The following is a 26240-nucleotide window of genomic DNA, read 5'->3' on the forward strand; positions in this document are numbered from 1 at the left end:
ACAAAAACAGCTATGCAGTGTCGTGTGCAAAAGCAGCAAAAGGTAAAATGGCGTTTTAACTTCTAATAAGCCATGCTAACATAACATGCACACAAAAGGATGCCCTAAACCATACTACAGCAGAAGATAGGCAGAGTATCCAGGCCTTAAACACAGATCATATGAAGAAATAAGGGAATACGAACGGGAAAGAAGCTCATTGACCCAACCGCACCGGCTTCTGTGCCAGCTACTCCGAGCAAAAAATCTAAAGTAAGTCGAAAGCAAGGGGGTCAATGGGTGAGGTTGGGAAAGATGCTCTACTTCCTCCCTCCATGAGATCAGTTAGACAAAACTATCTGAGGAAATTCCCTTTCCCATTTTTCCATTACCCTCCCTCCGTCCACTGGATGAGCTGCAGCACAAGGCTGGTAGAACCCTTTTTGAGTACCTGATAGTGAATAAGAAATAAAGACTGGACAAAAAGATTGGGCTAAGTCATCTAAGAAAGAAGAGCCACACCAGTGGGTGGGGCTAAATAGTGAATATGGCAAATAATCCTATTCAGGGAATAGTACCCTTGACTAAGTAAAACCATCTAATCTAAGAAAAAAGAAAGGACCCAAAAAAATAAATAAGCGGTAAAAATGGCCAACATTTCCTAACCGGTTTGAGGAAGCGAACAAATGTAAGTTCAAGGCTCAGTTCCACCGAATGAAGCAGAGCCAGGAGAGACTTGAATACCAAATTTGTTATTTGAGGGACAGAGTTAGGGCTTGTGTACTCTCTGCCCTGCCTATGCATGCACCAACACATGCGCTTTTGGATACTGCTCCTGCTGCCCCAGTAATTGCCCCTGTTTCCGGACTTGATCCTTGACCTCAAGAGAATCATCTGCGTAGTTCTCAGCTGCTCTTGGAGAACTTCCACAGCATACTTCTACTCCCTTTTTCTTAGGTTTTCCCTGCACAGGTATTGTGCTGTGCTTCTGAAATCTATTGTATTTAATCTATATCTTAAAAGGGACTTGCATCCCACCCTTACTTTTTATTCCTTTGTGTGCTTGCCAAACACCTTTCGTCCATTTCTATTAGTTGTAGCATACCATTTCCTGTTGTTCTTCATGTGTTCTTCTTATAATTGTCCATGGCCGAAGTACTCTTTTTCATCTGCTTTGAACTTCTTTGTTATTTTAATTACGAATGTGAGCACACCATTTCCACTCCCACCTTCCTCCCACTCTCTGATCTGTGACTTTTCCTTCTTTCCCAGAATGATTCCTCTGATTGTGATGATCATTTTAAAACTATTTGCTCTGAAGCACTCCAAATGAGTGCATCTCCTCTCCTCCTAGTTAACCCATCATTTCCCGCCATTGGTTTAACACCCACCCCCTGCTTTTAACCCACCACTTCCTCCTCCCTGCACTCTCCACGAAGTAATTATACATAAAGAGTCATATGCTGATTTAAAATCGTCATGAAAGGAAACAAGAAATGGCAAAGAAACACCAGTCCTCATCCAAACCCTGAACTATACCATTTTCAGGCAGAGAAGTCCTTTGTAATTGGAATGCAACTGTGGGGAAAGATGACATTTCTCACTTGAACAAGGGCTCTTCTCTTAATTGAGGCAGAATAAGAGCATAAGAAAGTCACTGCTGTGTTATCTTTACAACGCTGAGAAGACTGCCACCTGCCCCACCCGTATCGGTGCTCATCCCACTGCGTGTCTTCTCCCACTAACCCGCAGGCCGCAATTACATTTGAAGACATAGCAGCTGTATTTCTGCACTGCACCCCTTAGCACTTGGTCACAGCTTCCGAGGCAGACTGGGAGAGAAGGGGTACAGTACATTTTTCCTACAGGCCAGTGCTTTAGAAAGGCAGGTAAGGCAGGGGCCAGATCAGTCATGTGTCTTTCAATGCCATTGCTTCAGGAGCACTTGCAGGGCTTGAGAAAGTGTTGGTCATTGTGTGAAGTAAGGTTAGAGAGGGTTGCAGCGAAGGATTAGGGAGAGACATAATTATCTTATTTGAGGCGGTAGAGCTGGAGAACATGCACTCACATGTGCAAACCTTCCTGCAAGAGTCGACAGACAGTGCTGTGTGCCCCGCTTCAGTGACTCTTTCAGCGAATTACAGGGAGGTGCTGCCTGAGTTTGTGTCACTCTGAGCTCAATCGCTCCAGTAAGCTTCAGTATTTTATCACCTTACAATGTTTTTTTACACCTGTTACACAGTAGCACTAGCTGCTGTGCAGCATGTTTATAGTTAAAAAAATAAGCTCATTGACGTGGTCAACGCTGTAAGCGTCATAGCTCTTTAAAAGAAAAACTTTAACCCATATTATACAGCAGGTAGCACCGATTTGTAACATCTTAAAAAACATTGACAAAACCAATAGATTTTGCAGAGGCAAAACCTATTGGCTTTGCCACTGCTTGTTTTTTTAAATATATTTTTATTGACGATCACATGTTACAGAGACATACCGGACAATTGTGTTATGGTCAATAGATGGTGTCATACAATCAGAAAAATACAAGCATAAATCAGGGTTAGCAAAGTATAAAAGGACAAAATGATAACCATCAACGGTTGGCGATTGCAGTAACGGCGCGCCAGATTTGGGTGAGTCTCAGGATGAAAAGCTGTTTTCTAAATGGAATAGGAACTTGATGAAGGTAACTAGCTCCTCCTAGCATGTCACCTGGGGATATTTTCGCAGGCCTTATTTCTCTTCCCTGCGGAGCGCCCTGCTCTCTGCTTTTTCCCACTTTATCACGTCCACGAGCCACTGCAGAACCAAAGGGGACATGGCCGGTTTCCACCTCATACCACCCGCTTAGCTAAGAGCAGTGCGAGATCTGTGAAGCAGGTTTTGTGATTTTTTTAGGTCTCGCTTAGGCAGCGCATGCGGGTGTCTCCGAGACATGCTGTATCTACTCTGTGGGCTTTGTGCATGCCCATCGATTTCCATTTGTTCTGTATATGCCGTTCAAAAATGCAGGCTTTTCAGTGGTGCATTGGTTGTATTTGTCCCTCCTTTAAGTACTCGGTTCCCTCCCATATCGACTGGCGCTATTAAATGTACTCGTTCCCTCCTGGACGACGGGTAGAAGGTGCAGAGCTTGTGGAGGACTCTGCTACTCCTGGCTCCAGTTAGGGTTACAATAAATACAGGTATCAACTTCAAATGACTCCACATCTCATTCTTACATGTATGTGTGTGTACATAATTTTGTTTTAATGAAATACTTTTGTAGCCCACGTGGCTTTTGTTTGATCAGCTAACGCAGCTTCTTTTTGATCACCACGGCGCTCGCTCTCCCACAGACAGAATTTGCCCTTTTGTTCCTTATGAGTAATTTAATTAAATATTCAGAGCAACGTCTCGCACATCAGAGCATCTCTCTAGCGCCACTCAAACCTCTGGCTCATTCTGGTGGGCTACTTGTTTCTTGAGAATGACACTTCGAGCGAAAATGTCGGCACCCAGATCCAGCGACTTGTGTGAAACAGAACCTGACCATTAATTATTTAGTTATGAGCAGGGCCAGTAGCTTATCAAACTTTCTCTCTGCCCCACAGTTAATAAATGCATGACTGCAGGAAAGACGGGGGCCTGTGCTTGCATACCAGCCTCTCTTCTCGTGCTAGAGTGTATGTGCTGCCTCAGTACTGATGGCAGCCTGTCAGAGCTGCGCAGCTACTGTAGCCCGATTACTCAAAGCCCAGGCAGGTTGCTGCAACCCCCTTCTCTTTACTTGTTTACAGGTTATCCACATTAAAACAAAAGCCTCCTGTCTTTCCCGCCCTCCCTGGATGCTGCTTCACTCATCCACCCCTGTGTCCATCCCCACTTCCCCGTCATTATCTGCCCGATCTCCCTACCCCATTGTAGCCCCTTTGTTGTGGTTTTTAAAGAAGGCCAGTGCCTGCTTTGTTTTTTTGTGGATTCTGCAAGAAAGTAGAGGCTACCCATCTTAGTTCAGCTAATTGCTGTAGCATTCCATGAGCTGATTGGGGACTGGTGCCTCCCCAGCCCTTAAACACATGAGGAGACAGTGTGACATGAGTTTGTGAATACCAGCACACAGAAGTTTTGTTTTTGTAGTCCTGTATAAAAGCCTGTGGCTCATTGGTCTTGTGACCCCATTTAGCCGTTCCTCCTGTTTTATAACACTAAGCACGCTGGGACTTGTAGGCGCTCTGTTTTTGCGTTTAATTTGGAAGTATGCTGTTTGTAGCCACATGCGTCCCATTCAGAACCATAAACCACACGTTTGTAAAATAGATCAAGACATGAGAAGTCTGTGGCAGTGGGTCTTAGTGTGCACGGATTTATGCAGTACCCTGATGTGCACTGAATACATCTAGTGTGCATCGTTCCCTAGAGAACTCGTGGCAATCAGCCCCAGAGCACACACTCTGACAGTGAGTGCTCTAGGTACAGTTGGACCGTAAACATTTTACGCGTATTCTAACTCACCTCGCACCACATGTTCATAACCCACAGCCCAGGCAGCCTTAGGTAAACCATGGGGGTGAGTATGGAGTGCAGCGAAATGGCCTGACACTGTCACACATAGGAGAAAATAGCAGTACATTTTCTGCAACAAATACACAATCTTTGCTCCAATGAATATCTGACATTTATCTGTTGTCTACACGTGCACAGGTTTGGGCGAGCTTCGTCGCATACCTATATCCATTCACTATGCATTGCCATCCTACAGCACTCATAGCCTAGAACATGCACATCAGCACCATGGGAATGCTTGTGCAGCAACTGTTATTATGTGTACTGTGCCCTGTCTTGTAGTTTATGTACTCAATTGTGGATCCAACACCACATATACACAATGCAGATCCCGCGAAGCAGGCCTGGGAAGCACTGGGTACCCCTCTTGTACCCAGTATTCTGCGTATCAGAATGTACCTACAGCCAACACCGTGTGTACTTAAGTGCAAAACATACAATGTATGTACATGTTCGGAGTGTAACACAGAGACCTTTCTGGGCCTGTGCCAGCATCGAGTGCCAAACCTGCACCCCAAAATCCGCTGTATTCACATGTGCTCATTACTGATTGCAATGAGTTGCCAGAGAAACCGGTGATGGTCAACTCAGGCCACAGGCACGCCCTCACCACAACTAACTAACCCTTCAGTACCCACTACCGCCTCACTGCAACACCCTACCACTCCAGCACTCACTAACCACCTCACTGCAACACACTCACCTCCAAAACTCACTGAATCCTCCAGCGCAACTCCTAGACAAATCTCTGCACTGGCACACTTCAGCTCTAGGCGCACCCGCTTTAGTTCTCTCTGTCCCTTTCCGACCCTCATTGCAAGCTCCTAGCCCTCACTCTACTTGCTTTGATCGTCATACTCAAGCTTACTGTACACTCCTCCTGGACCCTCAACCTTAAGCCTTCATTGCCATTGTCTGACCCACGCTCTACCCCACCCTACCAGTCATCGTGGTCCCTCTCCGACCCTCAGTGCATCAATCCAACCCACAGTGAATCCTTCACACCCTCACTATACCTGCTTCGCCCTCATCGCATCTCTCTGCCCCTCTTATGCCCCCACACCCTCTGGTAACTCTAAAAAAAATGCTATCACTCCCACAGCCGACTACAAGTTGAGCACCTCAATCTTAGAGTCCCATATATATCAAGTCCTGTGCATAGGGCCTCCGAGACCTGCTGTGGTTGGGTCCCACTGGAAATCCAGAGACAAAACTTCAAAAAGCATGGAGGCAGCACCAGGGAAGCAGTCCCAGAACAGCCAAATGTAAACTTTGTCAATATTCTTGTATTCTTCTTCTTTATTCTTTATTCTTTTTTTTTTTCATATCAACAAAACATTTAGGACAGCTTCTTAAAATTTCCTTTCGTTCTTTTACATCATACATATGCAAGTCAGCGGGTAGAGAATAGTTACAATCAGTCCAGAGCTTCGCGGGACAAACATAATTAGTAACATAATAGAGCACATCATAACCCCATTTTGGCGTGGCTTCTGCAAATAATCAGCCTAAGTTCTCATCGTCCCCGGTGGTACGCGGTGGCTCACAAATATAACCTCTGAATTTGTTCCAGGCCCCCCAGATTCCCTCCCATTTTCCCGGGCAACCACGATGGATAAAGACAGCCTTCTCTGCTACCATCGCCTCATCCATATCTTTGCACCATTTGTTGAGCGTCGGGGAAACCGCCGATCCTCACAGCATAGCAATGTTGCGCTTTGCCATCATCATGCCCAACATTACCCAGTCCTGCTGGCAATGGTTCAGATCGTTAGGCTCCCACACGTTCAACAAACATCGGCGAGGCTCCGGCAACAAGGAGATGTCAATCGTTTGGGAAATAGTGCGTATCACTGCTGTCCAGTATATTGTCATGTATCTGCAGTCCCAAATGGTATGAAAGAACGCTGCCCACTCCCCACAGTCACGGAGACAGAACTTATGTGTGGCTTTACCTATTTTGTGCAGGCTCGTTCTAGTGTAATATGTGCGGTGCAGTACCTTTAGCTGGACCAGCTTTAACCTGGAGGGGATAGCGGTTTCACGTGGTGAGTCAAGGGCCTCCTGCCATTCGGAATCATCAAAGGGGCCCACCTCCCCAGCCCAGTTCTGTTTCAATGTTGACATTACATCCGGAAGATTATTAATGAGTTTCTTATAGGTAAAGGAAGTGGCCTTATTTGTCATGTGGTCTGTCAGAAGTCTGTCTTCAAGCGGGGACGACTCCTGCAAGACAGTGCCCAGTGGTATAACCGAGTGTAACGCGTGCGCAATTTGCAAGTACCTGAACTTCTCTGTCAGTGACATCTCATACTGCGTCTGCAGGTGGCCAAAATCGACCACGTCACCTTTCTTCCATAGGTCACCCACCACTGATATGCCAATGGAGTCCCAAGCCTGGAACCCCTTGCTATTGCGAAGGAAGCCCAGTTGCCAGGAGTCCCACAGTGGTGTCATTTGGGTGAGATTGTCACTGCATTTAAGACGCCTATTGGCCTTGTACCATAACTGTACTGAGTGTTGAGTCGGACCCACCAGATCTGCCGGGGGGCGGCGGGAGTAAAGATTGCGGAGCAGACCCCTACCATCAAGAGAATGCCTGTCAGCAACGTACGCCGGTTCGGTCTGCGGGGCATGTAACCAGAAATTAATCTGCTTGAGATGTGCCGCCCAGTAATAGAGTTCAATATTCGGGAGCGCTATCCCCCCATCGTACCAGCTTCTGGTTAATTTATCCTGGGCGATTCGGGGTGGACTTGTGCCCCAAAGCAGGTGGGATACCGTCGCAGTGATCGCTTTAAAGTAAGCCGGTGGGACCAGAAACAGGGAATTTTCAAGCACATACAGGAAGCGCGGGAGCGCCATCATTTTGTACAGTGCCGCCTTGCCTAAGAGCGTGAGGGGGAGAGCCTGCCACACTCTGACGTCGCGTTTAAACCTTTCCAGTAGTGGTCGGAGGTTCAGATCATAAAATTTGTCGGGGTCTGATGTAATGAGAATACCTAGATATTTGAATGCTGCCGTCGCGATCCGCAGGGGGCAGCTCTGGGGCAGCATGGGAGGTGGGCCAGCCAGAACATGAAGGACGGACTTGGTCCAGTTGATCTTGTAACCGGACACCCTACCGAACTTCTCACAGACATTTAATAATTCAAGAATAGATTTTTTAGGGGAGGTGAGATATAAAAGTATATCATCCGCATATAGAGATATACGATCCTCCCACCCATCGGACCATTGGAGTCCTCTAATAGAGGGTTCCCACCTGACCCAAATCGCGAGAGGCTCCAAAAGCAACGCGAAAAGCAACGGGGACAGCGGGCACCCCTGCCTTGTGCCACGGCCCAATGGGAAGTCTTGTGAAATGTGCCCATTGGCAGCAACATGCGCCAGTGGCCTAGTATATAATAAACGAACCCAGGCACAGAACTTGGGGCCGAACCCCATATGCTGGAGCACCGCAAACAAGTAAGGCCATTCGACTGTATCGAACGCCATAGTTGCGTCCAGCGAGAGGATGACTGCCGGCTCACCTATAAGCGCCGAACGTGCCATGACCGCATGAAGTCGACGGAGGTTAGGGGCCGTGCTCCGATGCGGCATGAAACCAGATTGGTCCGGACTAATCAGGGACGCGAGATGGGGAGTCAGCCTTAACGCAAGTAATTTGGCTAGTATTTTGGGCTCAGCATTGATGAGAGATATTGGACGATAGGAAGCGCAGTCCGTCGCTGGCCTGCCCGGCTTAGGAACTGCAACAATCGTTGCTAGCCGTTGATCTCGCTGCAGCTCCCCGTGCTCGAGGCTGTCAGATAACATATGCAGGAAAAAGGGGGTCGTTCTCTTATGAAGTTCGACTGGAAGCCCGTTCGGACCTAGCGCCTTACCGGACGCTAGTGCATAGGTAGCAGCCTGCACCTCTTCAGTCGTAATATCCGCCTCTAATAGCAGCGTTGCCTCCGAGGAGAGCTTAGGTATCGTGAGATCTTTAATGTAGTCGTATGCCTCCGTGACCGTATGGGACACCTGGGGGGCGTAGATTCGCTCATAATGGTCAGCCAGTATATTGACTATACCATCAGGAGCAGATATCATGGAGCCAGTGGGGGACATCAATTGAACAATATCTTTGGACGCCCTGTCCTTTTTGTCTAGCCAGGCCAGCATCTTCCCTGCCTTATCTCCTAGCTCGTATATCCTATGTCGAGTGGTTTGGATCCGAGCATGAACCATTTCCCTCTGCAGGGACAGGACCTCGGCCTGTTTGAGCCTAACCGCACGGGTAGCTCCCGGAGACGGGTGGGCCTCCTGGTTCGCAACAGCCAAAGATAATTCCTCCTCCAGGCCGTCTAGCGTCGCCCGTTGCTCCTTCTTATGCCCCATGATCGAGGCCATCGCTTGTCCCCGTAGGACCATCTTATAAGCCTCCCAGAGCGTACTAGGGGAGTCCACCGAGCCTTGATTTTCTTGGAAATACTGCTTAGTAGTACGTGTGAGTGCTGTCATGACAGGACAGCACAGAGTCATTCTCACTGAAATACGGGATAGAGGCTGAAACATCAGTATCGTAGCCCGAATATCGAGAAGTCGCTGTTCGGGAGGATGAAAGGGAGCGTCTGAGAGGGAGTCAGGTGTGACTTCAGCACATTTATAGTGAACCTCAGTAAATGCAGGAGATTCCCTGTAGTCTGAGGGTGGGAGATGACAACCTGGGGCGAGCCTGCCTTCAACAGCCAGTCATCGAGATAGGGGAAGACTGGAGCCTTTGATCTGCTCAGATGACCTGCGACCACTGCTATCACCTTTGTGAACACCGAGTGGCACTGGTAAGGCCAAAAAGGAGTATGGTGAACTGAAAGTGCTCGTGGACCACCATGAACCGTAGGTAGCGCTGCGGGCTGGCAGGACGGGAATGTGGGAATAAGCATGCTGCAAGTCCAATGCCAACATCCAGTCTCCGGGGTCGAGGGAAACATTACTTGAGCTAACATGAGCATCTTGAACTTCTCTGTCCAGAGGAAGCGGTTGCGGTCCTGTAGGTCTTGAATAGGACACCAGAAAATAGCAGGAATAGCAACCACAACCTACTTCTGGGGCAGGCACCCTCTCTATAGCTCTCTTGGCCAAATAAGCTGAGACTTCCTGGTGAAGTAGTGCCGAATGATCCTCCGACATGTGATCGTAAGATGATGGCAAGAAGGGAGGGCAGTCTCGAAGGGGAGGGAGTAGCACCTTCAGACGATTTATAGGACCCACCTGATCGACATGATGGATGGTCAGTGGAGGACGTGATGGTGAATCCTGCCTCCAACTGGCTGAACATGGGCCTGGGACGTCGGACTAGGAGGGTTTGGAGGCAGTAGCAGAAAGGGAGATGGTGGACAGGCCCGCCTGCTGGTTGCCATACCCACGAGGACGCTGGGATTCACATACACAGCCACACACACAGCCACACAGTGGCTGGGCAGCTTGTGTGAACCGGTGGCCGGGACCGGACGTGGTTGGGCACCCCTTCCATAGTCACGAAAGGTATGAAAAGCAGACTGGAGTGGAGTGGAAGGTGCAGTGAGGCCCAAAGATTTGGCCATAGCTAGAGAGTCTTAAGAGCGATCAAACGCTGAGTCTGATTTGTTGCCAAAAAGATGACAGCCATCAAAGGGCATGTCCATCATGGTTGACTGGACATCCCCCGAATAGCCAGATGTCCTCAACCAGGTGTAGCGTCTAAGCGCTACCAACATGGCAATCGTTCCACCGAGTGAGTCGGTGGTATCCAGTCCACATCGAATGGTGAATTTGGCTGTGTCTCCCCCATCCTCAACTGCCTAGGAGAGAACGGCCGGAGCCTCTTCCGAGCACTGAGGAAACACCTGCGTGACCGTATCCCAGATGGTATGGGAGTATCGGCCCAAGAGGCATGCTGTATTCACCGACCACAGTGCCAAGTTGGAGGAAGTGAACATTAGCTTCCCAAGATGGTCCAGCTACTTGGATTACCTATCTGGAGGAGCTGAAAGGAATGGGCCCGTAGAAGAAGAGGCTTCGACCACCAAGCTCTCAGGGGAAGGGTGTTGGGTCAGGAACAATGGGTCGCACAGGGGCAATTGGCGGCGGGAAATTGTCCTCTCCACAGGAACCCCTGTGCTGGGCTTGGACCATACGCCCAGGACGACATCAGTAAGGGCTTCATTTAATGGCAGTAGAGGTTCAGAGGAAGAAGCCGCAGGCTGAAGCACCTCTGTCAGGAGGTTAGTCAGGAGGTTTGTCCTGACTTCCACCGAAAAGAGCTCAAGACCCGGGACATCTCTGCCCCTCTCACCACCACAGATACGATGCTACCTCCTCCACAGCCACAGAAGGGGGAGAAAGCAAACCAGTGACTGAAGAGGTGTCCAGACCACTGGCATTACCCAGGTCTCTCGCCAGTGTGGTTCTTCCGGCTGGTTAGTTAAATGTACCAGCGACCCCTCCCAGTCCTCATCATCACCCTCTGTTCGATAGGGAACAACAGGGATAAACAGAGTAACAAAAGTACTCTATGGCGTCGGGGACATCGTCATTGAGACCGGCGCCGGGGAAGGTCAAGTGAGATCGACCAACGTCGATCCAGATCCAGGCCTGGATCCCCAGGGGGCCCTCAGGCGCCGCCAGCATCGAAGGCGTGCCGGCAGAGTCAGGCTGGCCAAAGACGAGGTGTAAGGCCTTGTAAAATTGTCTAAGATGGCCTTTTAAAATTGTCTAAGATGGTCAGGGAATGCTCTAGCAACCGGGAGGCACAGAGTCGTCCCTGAAGCAGGCACCGGAGACAGAGTCCTGCGTCGCGTCAGCCGACTGACAGGGAGAATGTGAAGAGCGATTGTGCTTCTTCGCCGCCTTCTTGTGCTTCGACTTACCCGAGGACTTCGGCGACTTGCAGTGCGACGAGGAGTGGGGGCTCCGCAAACGGTCTTGTGACCTTCCTCTTGAACGAGACCAGGATAGACACGGAGCCGACCACCAGGCCTCCAACAACTTTCTGGACTACTCCCGCAAAGTCTTCGGGTGCATGGCCCGGCAGTCGGAGCACGACTTTGGGTCATATTTGCGCTCCAGACACCACAAGCACACGAGTGGCGGATCCGTCACAGACATCATCTTATAACAGGAACCGCAGGGCTTGAAGCAGGTGGGGACATTTCTCGCACACCAGGAGTCCGAGACTCGAAAAAGATGTTGTACAAAATCACAAAAAGAAAGCCAAAAAACGGCTAGGGGAGCTCTCTCCAGATTTGCGCTAGGCTAGCGTGGAAAAAGTAAGAACTGACGTCAGAGCGCAGGGTCAGCGTCCAAGTAGGCACAGCTACGTCCTCCCGGCGACCGTGACGCTGGACGCGGAGTCGACCAACGCCACCTACCAACGCGCAGGGGTACTGCTGAAGAAAAAATCTCCAGATCCAGACTGACAAATTCTAAGATAAGGAATCTACAACTAACAAGCTCTATCAGATTTCAGGTACAGGCCACCCACTACTCGGTGCATGCCTGCCCTAGTAGCCATATATTATGTGAGGCCCATGTTCCTGAGGGCTGGCACCGGTCACCTCTCCCTCGGTGCCCTGTCCTCATTTGACACCCATGGTAGAGGGGTGGGGGTGCAGTGGACTGGTGTGCAGGGCAGAAGCGGGATCCTCCTATTTTTTTTATTTTATTATTTTTAAAACATATTTTATTAGGATTTTTTAACAATTTACATCCATTAGGAAACAGACATTTATAATAGAAGCAGGATCCACCTATGGAGCCCTGTTTGCAGTGTTCCCAGGCTGAGGCGTGTGGTGCTCTGTATGGGACCAGGCGCAGTTTCTTCTCGCTGTTGAGTCCTAATCAAACAAAGTCCCAAACAGCGAGTTGAGCAGGGCATGGATAGGGTCCCCTTATGCAGCCTTGCATGTAGTGTCCACAGGCACCAATCTGGTACTTGGAGCGACGCCCTCCGCTGCTGGCGCGTGGCATTCGGGACAGGACCAGGTGCAGCCTCCTCCCATTGTTGGGCCCTTGCGAGCCAGAGCCATGATGGGTGAAAGGGGAAGGGAGGCCATCTGTTCTCTGCAGCGTAGAGGCTTTGCAGGATGTCTTCAATCAATCACTAACGGGAACTGCATCAAGGAGTCTGTTTTGTCATGGGAGCATTCCTTTGGTAGACTTTTTTGGCACAAAAATAACAGTTCTGTTCTTTGGAATATCTCAGGAGATTGGTTAGGGGGTCAGTAGGGAATGTACTAATAATACTAAGGATATTTTCACTGAACTAGGCTTTCCCATCTTTCCCTCTAATTCCCAAGGTTTTGCCTATGCTTTGTCGCACGGCATCGATATTGTTGATTACTGCAGCTTGCCTTGACAGGTCCTGGTATCTGGTTTGTTGCAGCTCAGCCGGGCCTCTCCATATCAGTTCCTTTCAAGTCAGACCTTCTGTCTCATCGTGAGGTAAATTGCTGCTTCCTAACTCGAGGAAGTTACATTTGATAGCTTGAAATTTGAAAGGTGATCTCTTATTATGACTTTCCTAATGATGTGATGGAGGTTTTGCTCTGAGCAAGATGTCCTTCCACCAGATCTGTTCGTGTTGAAGAAGTTGACATTCTATTGATCCATTATCAACAGTTAAGGTTTATCAATCATCTAGCTCAGCCTGTATTTTGTTAGCCTGGTAAAGGGTCTTTGTTTAACTTACAATTAGTTGTGAAGGTTTCAAACGTTTTGCAGACGAGGTATTTTCGCACTCCATTTTTTCTGCCTAGGTATTGGAATCTAGTTTTTACACTTCTAGTGGGTCCTTCCTCCAAGCCTTTCATTCCTCTTTGTTTAAGTTGATGTTATTGAAGGCAACCATTTTATTGAACATTACTAGGGCTGCTGAGGTTAGTGACTTGGAGGTTACTCCTCCTTCATCTCCCTTTATAGTTTTTTTCTGAGAGCAGTGATTTACCCTTCTTTTTTAGGTCGAGATTCTAGACCGGGCAATCTGTCTGGTTGCAAAAGACTTATCGTCATTTTACCAAGAGCTTACAGTGGGCTTAAAGCCCACCCATTGCTTAACACTGGTTTGCTGGACAGTCACTCTCATTTCCAAGTTACTTATTCAATGGCTCACCTTGTCAATCCTGTGTTTGTCCTTCCCTTGGGGCATTGTCTCTTTAATTGTGTCCTTCTACTACTCATTTTATTTCTTTTTTGCTTAAGCACCCCAAGACAGCAAAGTCGTTTTCAAGCTGGCTCCCTCATACTCTTGTCTTCCCCTGTGCTCCGTGTTGCTCTGTCTCATCTGTTGCTTCTCCACGTTGCTCTGACCCATGAACTTCTACCTCAGCTCCTATGTTGATCTCTCCTCCTGTGTCTTCGTCTCCTTGTTGCTCCCTCCCCTGTCTGCTTCTGTTCCCTTCCTGCCCCCACCTGTTACCTCACTCGCTCCCTTGGCTATTTTTTTTACTTTAGCTTTTTTGCATGGCTAGGCAGCATATTGGTTCTGACCCTTTTGTTGTATAAATAAAATCGATTATGCACTACTTCATGTGTATATTATTTTTATTTATTGTTCCATCTCGGATAAGTAAAAACCGCACCCGCGTCATGCGCTTGCTTCATGACTCATGCACGCGCCTACAAAATGACGCAGCTGCGTCATCATGCCTTTTTTGTTCATGCAGTACAGCATCTTCATTTTGCTGATGCTGTTGCATAAACAAGAGGCACTGGCAGAGCCAAGAGTCCTCAAAGCTGAGAACAATTGGTTTTGCTGATGCTTGCTTGTCATTGATGTTCAGACAGTTCTCAGTCAAGAGATTTTGATCTGTTTTTCTCACGACTCATGAAAAGATGCTCAGCAGTTACACATATTAGATCCCGGAAGGGCAAGCTGTCATTATAGTCCAAGGACTAGTGCTGTCCAGGGTTTACTGGATATGATGGCAGTGATTTTTTGGAGAGTGGTATGCTGGAGGGTGGTATGCTAACAGCCTATCTCCAGTAGCGAATTTCGTTGCGCGCACTTCGCGCAACAAAATTCGTTTTATTTATTTAAATGTTTACTTACCTGTAAAACTCCGTAATCCATACATTACTACCCCCCACCCTGCCCCTCCCCCTGCCCACGTCACCGCCCTGCTGTAACTCCTACTACCGACCGCTACTGCCTATCTCTAAATGGCTATCTCTGGCTCTCAAGCAGTGTTATGAGTTGCCTGGCAAAACACCGCTGGTTTATTCTGGTGTCCACTTGAAAAGTGTGGTAACATCAACTTGTGCATTGTTGGAAAGGATACCAGGTGAGAAAATCAGTGAAGAAGCCTCCTGGTTATCTCTATGAGACTTTACTGTTTGGATGTAGACAGGAGCAGATCATCTCATTACGATAGGACTATTCTCCAAACGTGTTTAGTTTAGTGCTGCTGTGCTGGTGTATCGATGACCCTCCCCTTGCACTAGTTAACTAAGGACATCGAAGAACAAGGTACTTAACTCTGGTAATTGGTGGTTATAATGTCATACATGATTTTAGCAGATGCCACCTGGTGCCAGGGTTCGGCTATGACAACTGGCACAAATTCCAGATCCAGTCTGGAGTCTGGGGGAAGTTCATAAGGAATCTGGGAGCGGAACAACCAACCAGAAAAAAGGTAAGTAACTTGTTCATTTGGGCCAAGAAGTTGTGGATGTTGTTGATTGAAGCAGCAGTCAAGCCCCAACTGACAAGTTCCCAGCTAAGCAAGTGGGATTAGGGATATTGTGATAAGAATTAGAAACAGACAATAATTAAAGTAAAAGTGAAAATAAGAAAGACCCTCATGGGTAGGGTTAAGTGTAGGTGGGGAGAAAGGGCTATAATAATAGTGTGTTTTGTAGAGCACTTCATCGTGCTGGCTCTATTGCTAAGTAGGGTGAAATACCATCCGGCCACTCAAATTGGGTTAGAATAAATGATAGGAAAAGTTTGAAATATGGGTTAATATAAAAATGGAAGAGGTCGGTTAAGGAAAGATGTGCTATGGCAAGAAGGCTTCCATTGTAAGCTTAAAAAATCAAAAGTAAAATTCCAGGAAATCCAAGATTCCATATTCATGTCTATAGTAAGCATCAACCCCCAGTTGGAGCTTCTTGAAGGCATCATGAAGTGAACAAACGCCTACCGGCGATACAAACACTTTTGGCCACTTATAAGGCCACACACACATTTTTGGTGGAGGAGGTCCTACTTGCAAGCTCTCTACCTACACAACAGTGAGCAAATCCTACAAGCTTCCAATAAAGAGGAGAGAGGGGATGCCCAGGTGAAAGGAAGAGAGGGAAGTGGCTGAGCAGGATGATGCAAAATAATGAGAATTAGAATTCCAAACTATGTGTAAGGGAGGAAAGGTGATGCTGATAGCCATGTGTCTATTATGTCGACACAACAACTACTGCAGCTATATCAAAGAACTCTCTGCAATCTGCAGTATCACAGTGGCATCCTGTGAGATTGTAGGTTTCCTAGGAGGGTAGATGGTTCATTTGTACATTGGCTGAGGATGTTGATTATTGGGATCTGTTTATAGATGTAAAGGAGGGAAGGGCCATTGGGATGGAAGGGCTAATGATGGATAGATTGTTAGTAAACGCTCCACCAATGCATACACTTATATGCACTATGCTCACTGACGTCTATACTTGCCTCCCCATTCTTCCAACTACACTTTATTAAATATTGCCTGAGATATGCATTTTTTTGTTTGGAGGAAATAAGTTGCACCACTCTGTAGGGTTTCAGATTTGTTTCTGTCATTGGCTTGTGTTAAGAGGTTTATTAAAGGCAGTCATAAGATTTGTTTTATAATGTAAAAACAATATAAAAATAACAAAAATACCAATATTAATAAATAAAGATGCAAAAGATAGGTTGACAAGATCAATCATTTCAATATTAAGCAACCCTGATTAGTCTCAAAGTGATTCCATCTCCAGATGAAAATAAATAAAACCTTAATAAAATGGAAAGTGCCTGAACTGAAAGAGGGATTGGTTTTTATCTAACACTGATAGGAGACAACAGGAGATGTCTTCTCAGAGAACAACTGGGTTAAAGATTAGGTTGGCTTTGAATGCAGGGCTGAAGTAGTTCAATGCCTAGAGTAGGTTATTTTGAATTTGGTTATGATATCTAATGGAAGCCAGGGCAGACTTCCTACTATTGACATGAGTAACCAAGATAGTTGTCCAAAAAGCTAATGCCCACTGAGATCAAAGTTGTGGTAACCCAAGGTCGAATTGTACAGATCAGCTGCTGGCTCCCCCTCCTGAGCCCTCAAGCTACAGCCCCCTCACACATGTCAACGAGAACTCAACTCACTGTGCTCTGCGCAATTCGACTTCGCAGGGGGCATCTTCAGCGCCCTGTTGGTGGAATGTGTGCACGGGATACATATTGGTCTGAAAAAAAACAGGCAGGGGTGTTATTGTATTAGTCCTTCTCTCCTCCAAGTCACCAACAGCCCAAAATAGTTATATGTCTCATAAGAATAACCTGTTTCATGTACGCTCGGGAGCTCACACACATAAAACGAAATATCTGTTAACTGGATAACATATTCATAAATGAAAAATATTATTTAGGTCCATTAAATAAAGAAACAACATAGCTACTCGAAACAATCAAAACTTTTTTTTTTAACTTCATTTTTTCCTTTTTTTGGCAACCTATACCTTCAAAAGGTGAGAGAGAAAAGAAGAACTACAGAGAGACATCGCATAATGTATATTGCATAAGAACACATAGGTCAGAGCGTACTATATAATGCCATTATCAATAGCTGGTTATACATTGACCCAAATTTCAGTACATGACGCTTAATGCAAATCGGACAGGATATGTTTGCATTGATTCCTGCTAGGCTGAACACAAGACATCTATCTTTGACCACTTATCCCCAGATGCATCAGGCATCCCTTTTGCGACTCCTTATTAGCAAAAAATAAGGATTCGCTAATAAGGAATAGCAAAATGCTATGCTTGAAGAAATCCCTAAAAAAATAGCGATTTCTTAAAATTCCTTAATTGCGAATCCCAAATTGCGAGTTGCAATTAAGGAATACCTCCTCCCCATTCATTCCTCCATAGGAATGAATAGGAAGACAATCTCAATTTGCGATTCTCAATTAGAGAATCGCAAATTGAGATTGCAATTTCAAGGGTGCCAGGGTGTCAAAAGGACACCCTGTTACACCCCTGAAATCTGCATGTGGGTATATCTTGCACACACACTTTAGTGCATTTTTCAAAGTTTTTGCAAATTACCATGAAGTTCAACTTCACGGTAATTTGCTCCCCCTATTAGCGAAAACGCTATTTTTTTTAACTTTAATGCATTGCATTTAAGGAATCTCAATTTGAGATTCCTTAAATGCAATAGCAATTTAAGTAATCGCAATTTTGCGATTTCTTAATTGACGATTTTTGCATTTGGGATGATGCATCCCAAATGCAAAAATACCAGTCGCAAAGCTTGATGCATCTGGGCCTATGTCTGATAATACATTGAGCGTAGAACAGTATAGGGTGTGTTATCTGTCCCACTCTCATTTCACCATAAATATCTGCTCCTCCCCAAGTATATATGCATAGGTAAAAATGGCTCTACATTGCATCGTCAGTAGTGTCTTTTAAGTATTCCATTAGTGGCCCCCATATGTCTCTGGGGCGAGATGATGCTGGCAGTAGATCAGCATATGCCGTGAGTTGGTCTCTGCAGTACATGAGATCGGAGAGCCATTCCTTGAATTTAGGACCTCGCCCCCTTCCCCACCTGTTAGCTAATCTAAGTTTAGCTAATAGCAGGCCCAATGTCACAAATTTTCTGCAGGGTTGTTGGTTATTGTATGTTAGCCGTATACCTCAGAAGTGCCAATAGTGGGGTGGGTAGGACAGCGGCACCAACCATTTTAGATAGCGCCCCGAGCACCTCTCCCTAGTATTCGCATATCCCCTGACATTGCCATGAGAGGTGCAGGAAGTCCGCCCCCTCCCGACAGCATCTCCAACAGTGATCATCTTCATTTAATTTGAATTTGTGCAATTTTGTAGGGGTATAATAGATTCTATTTAGAAAGTTAAAATGGATAATGCGTAATCGGCTACTCGCAGTGATGGCCTCCGTTTGCAAGCAGCAGTAAGCGGTGTGGCTCACTAGTTAGAGGCGGCAGACCTGAAAGCAGAGAACGGCCTGGGACCAGGGTTCAATTCCCGACGCGGCAGGGTCTTGGACCAGGGTCAACGGACTTGATAATTCTCGCCTCAGTGCCTACTCTAACCAGGGAACACACTCGGTAACTCTGGGCATTAAGCTTGCCTCATCTCTACAACGGCCCCCACAGACGCCAGGGATGCCTGGTTTCACCCTGGAGATACCCAGAAAGGGAGCATCTCACAGGGAAAACCAGGACGGGTTCCCCAGCGGTCTACAGCGCCAGGACTCTCGGGTAGAGTAACAGTGCGCTTTACAAGTATCCCACATTTACATTGCTCTTCAGTAAGTGGATCCACCAAGTCAAAAGCCCATTCCTCCCTGGCTCCATGTATCATTTGTGGCCTCTCAGTCAGCACTGTTTGATAGATATGGGAAATGGCATGAGCCGGCTCTGACATTTTCACCAGTGAGTGCAGGACCTCAAGTGTGGGTGCTTCTGATGGAAACCCAGGGACGTAGGCCCGAATCTCATGTTTGACCCTTATATATAGAAACACTTCCAAGGGCTTTCCTCGGCCAGCAGTTCCTGCTGTGATTTAAATTGCCCCTTTCGATATAGGTCTCCCTATACAGTAATATTTTGCTTCCGAAGCATTTCACGGGGTTGTATGACATTACAACGCGGGCTTTTACCCCGCGTGCCATTACGACGCTGTTTTTACAACGCAAGTCGTTACAACAACTTGCGCTGTAAAAGCTGGATAGTGGAATAGTTTAATTTTCGATTCTTACTCCAGCCCCCGTAACAGTAGGGAAGGTGTTGGAATAGAAAATTAAACTATTCCTTTTCCAACAGCGCCCTCCAGCGCAAGTCATTGAAACGACTTGCGTTGTAAAAGCAGCGTCGTAATGGCAGCGCGTGGTAATGCCCGCGTTGTGATGGCTGCTCACCTTTCAGGGTAAACAGCTTATTGAGTAACTGGCGCAGTGTGCAAGTACGGGAGTGGCAATAGCGGGGAATATAGTATTGGTTTCCCATTATTTTGGATAATCATCTCCATGTAAAGTTGGTGCAGCTGATAGTGTGATAGGGGAACCCTTCTTCAGGAACTTTGTTTCCCAAGAAGGAATTCAGAGGCGTGGGCCACATATATCCCTGCTCGATGGCCAAGTGCGGCATGAAAGGGGGTGATAAAGCCAATAGGTAGTGTAGTGAGCCTGTTCCCTGAGAAAGTACAGGTCCATGTCGGGAGCCTCAAAACCCCCTCTGGAAAATCGTTGCGTCTGGACTTTCCACCCCACCCTGGGCTGCTTGCCAACCTGTGCGAGTTTAATCAGTAATGATTGAAGAGTATTTATTTTAATAGTTTTATATAGCGCAAACATGACCCTTGCAGGTATCAGAGCGCTGTACAGAGTTTCAGCGAACAGCGCAGTAAAACAGTAATATCACATTCAGTAAAAATTCTAAATTAACTACAACCAAGAATCATAGTTTTTCATTAAAAACAACAAATTGTCATGGTTCAGACCACTGCAAATACCAGGTATTGTGATGGAGGGCTTTATGAGTCATGCAGGCAATTTTTTGTTGGATTCTTGCTTCTTAAGGGAGCCAGTTAATGGATTTGAGATCCAGGGTGACGTAATTGTATCTTTTTGATAGTGATGAGTCTAGCGGCAGAACTGAGCGAGGCACTTAGAGGAGCAAGTTTGGACCTGGGGAGTCCGGATAGTTTTGTACTACTGAAAAAGGGGCAGCCAGGATTATAAGGAATGTTGGCGAACAAGTACAAAAGTTTGAGTAGAATTTTAATTTTCATTAGTGCCACCCTTCCGGCCAGAGACAGTGGCAAAGTGATCCATATATCAATCCATGAACTAATAGTCTCAATAGCTGTGCCGTAATTGGCATGGTGGGTTGTTTCACTATCTCTAGTTATGACCACCCGAGGAATTTTATTTCCTGATCACACCAGCTCAGCGGGAAATCAGAAGTGAATTGTACAGTGGTAGGAGTGAGTGGAAAGATTTGAGATTTAATCCAGTTCAGTTTTATACCCGAAATGTTGCAAACCGTGTGAATTCCCGGAGAATTGGGTTGAGGCTGACGCTGTGATCTCGTAAATACAGAGTGATATCATCAGCATATAGCGATATCAAAATCTGAATGGCATGGTCCCTATGGTAACAATCGAAACTTTGACATAAAATAATTTGGAAGTGAAAGAATTCAAGTTGCATGGTCAGATCAGTGTTTATATTTAAATGTAAGACATACGAGCTAAGCAGAGCAATACTCTGGACAAGCAGAATCAAATTGCTTTAGGTTCAAAATTTGTTCGCTATCATCTTTTATGTGGAGTGGTGTGGCTCACTGGTTAGAGGCGGCAGACCCGGAACCAGAAGTTGGCCCGGGACCAGGGTTCGATTCCCGATGCGGCAGGGTTGTGGACCAGGATCAGCGGACTCGATAATTCTCGCCTCGGTGCCTACTCTAACAGGGGTCCCACTCGGCAACTCTGGGCATTAGCTTGCCTAATCCCCACAACGGCCCCATCAACGCCGGGGATGTCTGGCTCCACCTTGGGGATTCCCAGCAGGGACCATCCCACAGGGAAAGCCAGGACGGGTTCCCCAGTGGTATACAGCGCCAGGACGCCGACTGGCAACAGTGCACTTTACAAGTATACACATTACATTACATTTGATATCACGTTATGCAGCTCTGTAGAGCACACTAAAACCGGGAGACTATCCTGGTGATGAGCAGGTGGGAGTCTAGTCACACATAGGGCCTAGCGAGACTACTCGAAAAGCCATATCTTCAGCTACTCATGGAATCAAGAAGTGAGGAGGAGGCTCTTATAGGGGCAGGTCGATCCACGCTTTAGGAGCGACGTAGAAGAAGGCTCAACTACTGGAACTGTCCTCACGCACATGCAGAACTCCGGCCAAATGATTTGCAATTACGCAAATCTGAGGGTCCTGAGCCCACGACCAGAGTCGCAAATAAGATATGACCCTACTCCTCTCTCTTTGTTGATGTACCACATCGCAGTAGTGTTATACGTTTTGGCCTTAATTGACTGTCCGTGAAGGAAAGGGATGAAGGTCTTGAGAGCCAAATATATCACCTGCAATTCCAGACGAGTGATGTGAAACAATGAAACAATCTTTCCTCTGGAGACCATAGACCTTTGACCTCCAGATCCCCCAGATGGGCTCCCCACCCTAGAGTGTGGGCATCCGTTATCACTGTGGCCACCGGAAACGGAGGTTGAAATGGCTTCCCTTGAGACAGGTGGGCTGGAACACTCCACCATTGCGGCTCCACTGCAGTGTCTCTGGAGATTCTGACCACTTCTTCAAGATCTCCCTTTTGCTGAAACCACTGGCTGTGGAGGGACCACTGGGGAGGCTGTACCAGGTATGTGTTGGCCGCAGCTGTGTATAATATATTGTAGCTGCAATTAATTGGTCACGGATGGACCTATGACAAGTACCTGGCATAGAAAACAAGGTCCTGGAGATGTAAGAAGCTAAAGAGGAAAGACAGCAGAGGAGGGCTGGAGCTAAGTGTGGGGAAGGATGCGAGAGGATGGATTCACGACCTACTAGAGAGATACAAGTGTAGAAGATATTATGTAGCAGCCCTAATATAGGTCCTGGACAGCAAGCACACCTTCCTTCTGTGTAACGTCTTCAGGTACAGTATCCCCTGCAGCCTTACACTAACAGATGTACCTACAGGCTCATCGCCGACCAACCAGGAGGCGGAGAGGAGGGACAGCTAGAAGAAGTGTTAGTTTCTCTGAGTGTTAAGGTCTCTGGGAAGCCTGAGGGGTCTTGGCTTATAGAGAAGCCTCCTACAAGGGGCTGGTGGCTTGCCCCTAACCCAGTTAGTCTAGTGTGGCCTGAGTTGCCTTTTCCGTTCTCAAGATCACACCCTCGCCGGCTGTAATGGTGAGAACAGTTTAGGCACATGGAGGTCACAGTGCACAAATAGATGGCTGTTTCACTCTAAGGTTTCCTGAGCAAGAAAACGCACAAGGTAATTTATTGGTGTAATATGTTGTAGTGCATTGGGGTATGTCTATGGTGCGTCTCTTTAAAGTCATTTAGTCTGTCCCCTGGGGAGAACTGTAGAGGCTGTGATAACCTAGTGGAATGAGCCCACGCACCTTCCAGATGAACCTTTCGTGCAAGTTGACAGCAAAACATTATGCAAAGAGGAATCCTACTAAAAAATAGTTTGCTTTGAAATTGCTTTATCCTTTCTAGCACAGAGAAACCGACAATCAACTCCTCATTCCTTAATGAAGTCAACAAGCAAACTCGAGCTATTCTGTGGTCTAAAAGCTGCAGACAGTACTATTGTTGAGGGTTGAGGAGGATGATAAAAAGATGGAGGCATAACCTTTCTGTAACTAATACAAATCGAAAATCTCCTTCAAAAGAATGACAGTCACATTGGGAGCAACACAAGCGTGTGACAGAGTTCTGTGGCGACAGTGCAAGCAATTTGTGGAAGCTAAAACAATAGCCACCAAAAATACAGTTTTTATATTAAGAGGATAAAAAGACAAGATACATTGGCTCCACAATAGAATCCATTAAAAATCTCTGGATCACATTAAGCTTCCAGGGAAAGTGGACCTTAGTGAGGAAGTTTTCTGGAGACCCTTCAATCTGTATTAGAGCGAACCTTGTTCAGGGGGAATTTTGAATTTAAAGTGGAAAGAAAATGACCTCGTATTGTCCATACATTGAGGTTCTTTTTTACCAAGAAAGGAACAAAGTCCGAAATTAGAAGTACCCTGAAAGAAAATCTGTCTTCCCTATGGTCAGAGCTCCAGGAGGAAAACCTTCACTGATAGGTGAAATTGATTGATTTGCATCACCCCCTCTCCTGTTGAGACTGAAGGTGTTTCTGTTTATTTAGGTGTTCTGTATAGAGATTAACTGCTCTATTCACCTGTACATGCAGAACATTGAGGTTGCTAAAAGATGCTGTAACTGTGAAGAAGAGCCCCCAACAAAAGGGACAGTGGGGATGTGTCTGGTGAGCCCTTAATCTCTGCAGTGACCCCCTAAAGGCTTAAAACCAGGTAAGAACGGTCCTCTTCTGTATGTGAGTGGCGGTAATTCAGAAATGTAATCAGCTTACAGAGGTTCAGTTAGAGTCTTTGCCTCAATGCAAGAGGAACCGGAGCCTACCATTGTAAGTCCCTTTTTTCTTCCAGCAACAGGCGCACATCGGATGCTGCTTTGCTTCCAATCCTGTGCCTGATGTTGCTGCTTGAAACAGAAGTGATTTCGCTGGCACTTTTCTAAAAATTGTGGCATTTTTACAAAAGTGCAGATTTCGCAGGCACTTTTGTAAAAATCACAGCATTTTTACAAAAGTGCCGATTTCGCGGCAACCCGCGAAATCGCGAAATCCTGGAGGGTCTGACTGGAGGGCTCATGAGGTAATACCTTCAGGACTGGACCAGCCGCTCCATTCTGAAAAAGTGGAATCATAACATGGATATCTTGAATCCTCTGAGGAGACGGGAAGGCACATCTTACAGTAGTGTCCAGTACTGCCCCTATGAACAGGTTATGCTGAGAAGGCACCAGGTTAGATTTGGGTAAATTTATCGAGAACCCCAACTCAAACAACAGTTGTGTTGTTACTTTCAAATAATGCAGCACGATCTCTGGTGACTTTGCTTTGAGAAGCCAGTTGTCCAGATAGGGAAAAACAGAATCCCAACCTTCTGTGATGTGCTGCCACCACCGCCATCACCTTTGTGAAAACCTGAGGTGCAGAAGTAAGGCCAAACAGAAGGACCGCAAACTGGTAGTGTTGAGACCCTACCTTAAAACGTAGATACTTCTATTGCGCCTTAAGTATGGGAATGTGAAAATAAGCATCCTGCAAATCGATTAACACCATCCAGTCTTCCTTCTCCAGCACAAGAAGAACCTGTGCCACGGTCAACATTTTGGATTCTTCTAGTTTCAGAAAAAAATCCTAAACCCTGAGGTCGAGGATAGGCTGTAAACAACCGCCCTTTTTGGGAATCGGAAGTATTGGGAGTAGCATCCTTGACTCTTTTTCTGCCCTGAAACCACCTCAATCGCACAAATTGCAACAATGACATCCTGCTGGAGAAGCAGAAGATTCTCTTCTGATCAAAGGCCTTGACAGGGAGGAAAAGGAGGGGGGAACTCCTGGAAGGGTAGGGCATATCCATTCTCTACAATGTTCAACAACACCCAGAGATCGGTAGTAACAGACCTCCAATGCTGTTGAAAATGGGACACCTGTCCTCCCACGGGACAAGTATGCTCTAGGGCGGTGGAGCTGGAGCTGCTTCCCTTCAAAACCAGCTGGAGGGGCAGAAGAGGAGGAGGCCCACCGCAGACGACCTCTACCCGTTACCCTGTAGGACCTGTACAAGGGATTTGCCTGCTGCTGCTGCGGCTGTTGCCTGGCATGAAAGGACAGGTTTTTTACAAAGCCACAAAACTTGCAGAACTGTCCAAAGCTCCTGCATTGAGACTGTAGCCCCAAAGACCTCGCTGTGGCTTCACTGTCCTTAAAGCACTTCAGCGCTGAATCTGCCCTAGTCCCAAACAGGCAAGATCCATCTTAATGCAAATCCAGCAATGTTGCCTGGACTTCAGGCGAGAATCCTGAAACATGCACCAATGCGTGTCTCCTAGTCACCACAGGCAATCCCTTCACTGCGGCTACTGAATCACAGTGTCCAGACCAAATTAGATCACTTGGAGGGCAGCAGATTGGGCATCCGACAACACCTCTGAGAAATGCCCTTATACCTCCTCGGGCACCTTTGGGGCCCTGGCTGAGTCCATAAAAGCATGGATGTCGGGACCCAACAGGCTTGGCAGTGGTTGTATTGAGTGCCATACTCCCCGAAGAAAACACTTTCTTTGCTGATTGCTCCATGCGCTTTGACTCCCTAACTGCAGGCGGAGATGGAAAAAGAACCTGCTGACAGCCTCGAACAGCACAAAGCCTGGAAATGCCCTTATACCTCCTCGGGCAACTTTGGGGCCCTGGCTGAGTCCATAAAAGCATGGATGTCGGGACCCAACAGGCTTGGCAGTGGTTGTATTGAGTGCCATACTCCCCGAAGAAAACACTTTCTTTGCTGATTGCTCCATGCGCTTTGACTCCCTAACTGCAGGCGGAGATGGAAAAAGAACCTGCAGACAGCCTCGAACAGCACAAAGCCTGGACCTCCAAACTTTCCAGCAAAGGATGGGTGGGCAGGAAAGCAGGATCCCTGGAGCCACCTTGTACCTCCAAGCCACTGGAAACCAGCTGGAGTGGGCAATGGCTTCTGCCAGACATCGAGGATTGGCCCTGTCAATGCTTCATTGAAGAAAAGTAATGGCTCTAAAATGGAGGGCGGGGAATGGAGCGCCTCCGTCAGAATATTAGACCTCAACTTAGCTGTAGGAAGAGGCAACTCCAAGAGGTCTGCAGTCTTTCCTATTACA

General features: G+C 47.0%; 1 protein-coding gene across 1 annotated transcript in view; it reads right to left on the reverse strand.

The window, feature by feature from the left end:
• The window catches only part of C2 (complement C2), a 658041-nt gene that overhangs the window by 68995 nt on the left and 562806 nt on the right, over positions 1 to 26240 (reverse strand). Inside the window, exon 14 of the mRNA XM_078645909.1 lies at positions 16886 to 16965. Within this exon, the coding sequence (XP_078502035.1) occupies positions 16886 to 16965 (80 nt within the window). The remainder of the gene's footprint in view (positions 1 to 16885; positions 16966 to 26240) is intronic.

This window comes from Lissotriton helveticus, chromosome 5_1 (genome assembly GCF_964261635.1).
Source record: "Lissotriton helveticus chromosome 5_1, aLisHel1.1, whole genome shotgun sequence".
NCBI lineage: Eukaryota > Metazoa > Chordata > Amphibia > Caudata > Salamandridae > Lissotriton > Lissotriton helveticus.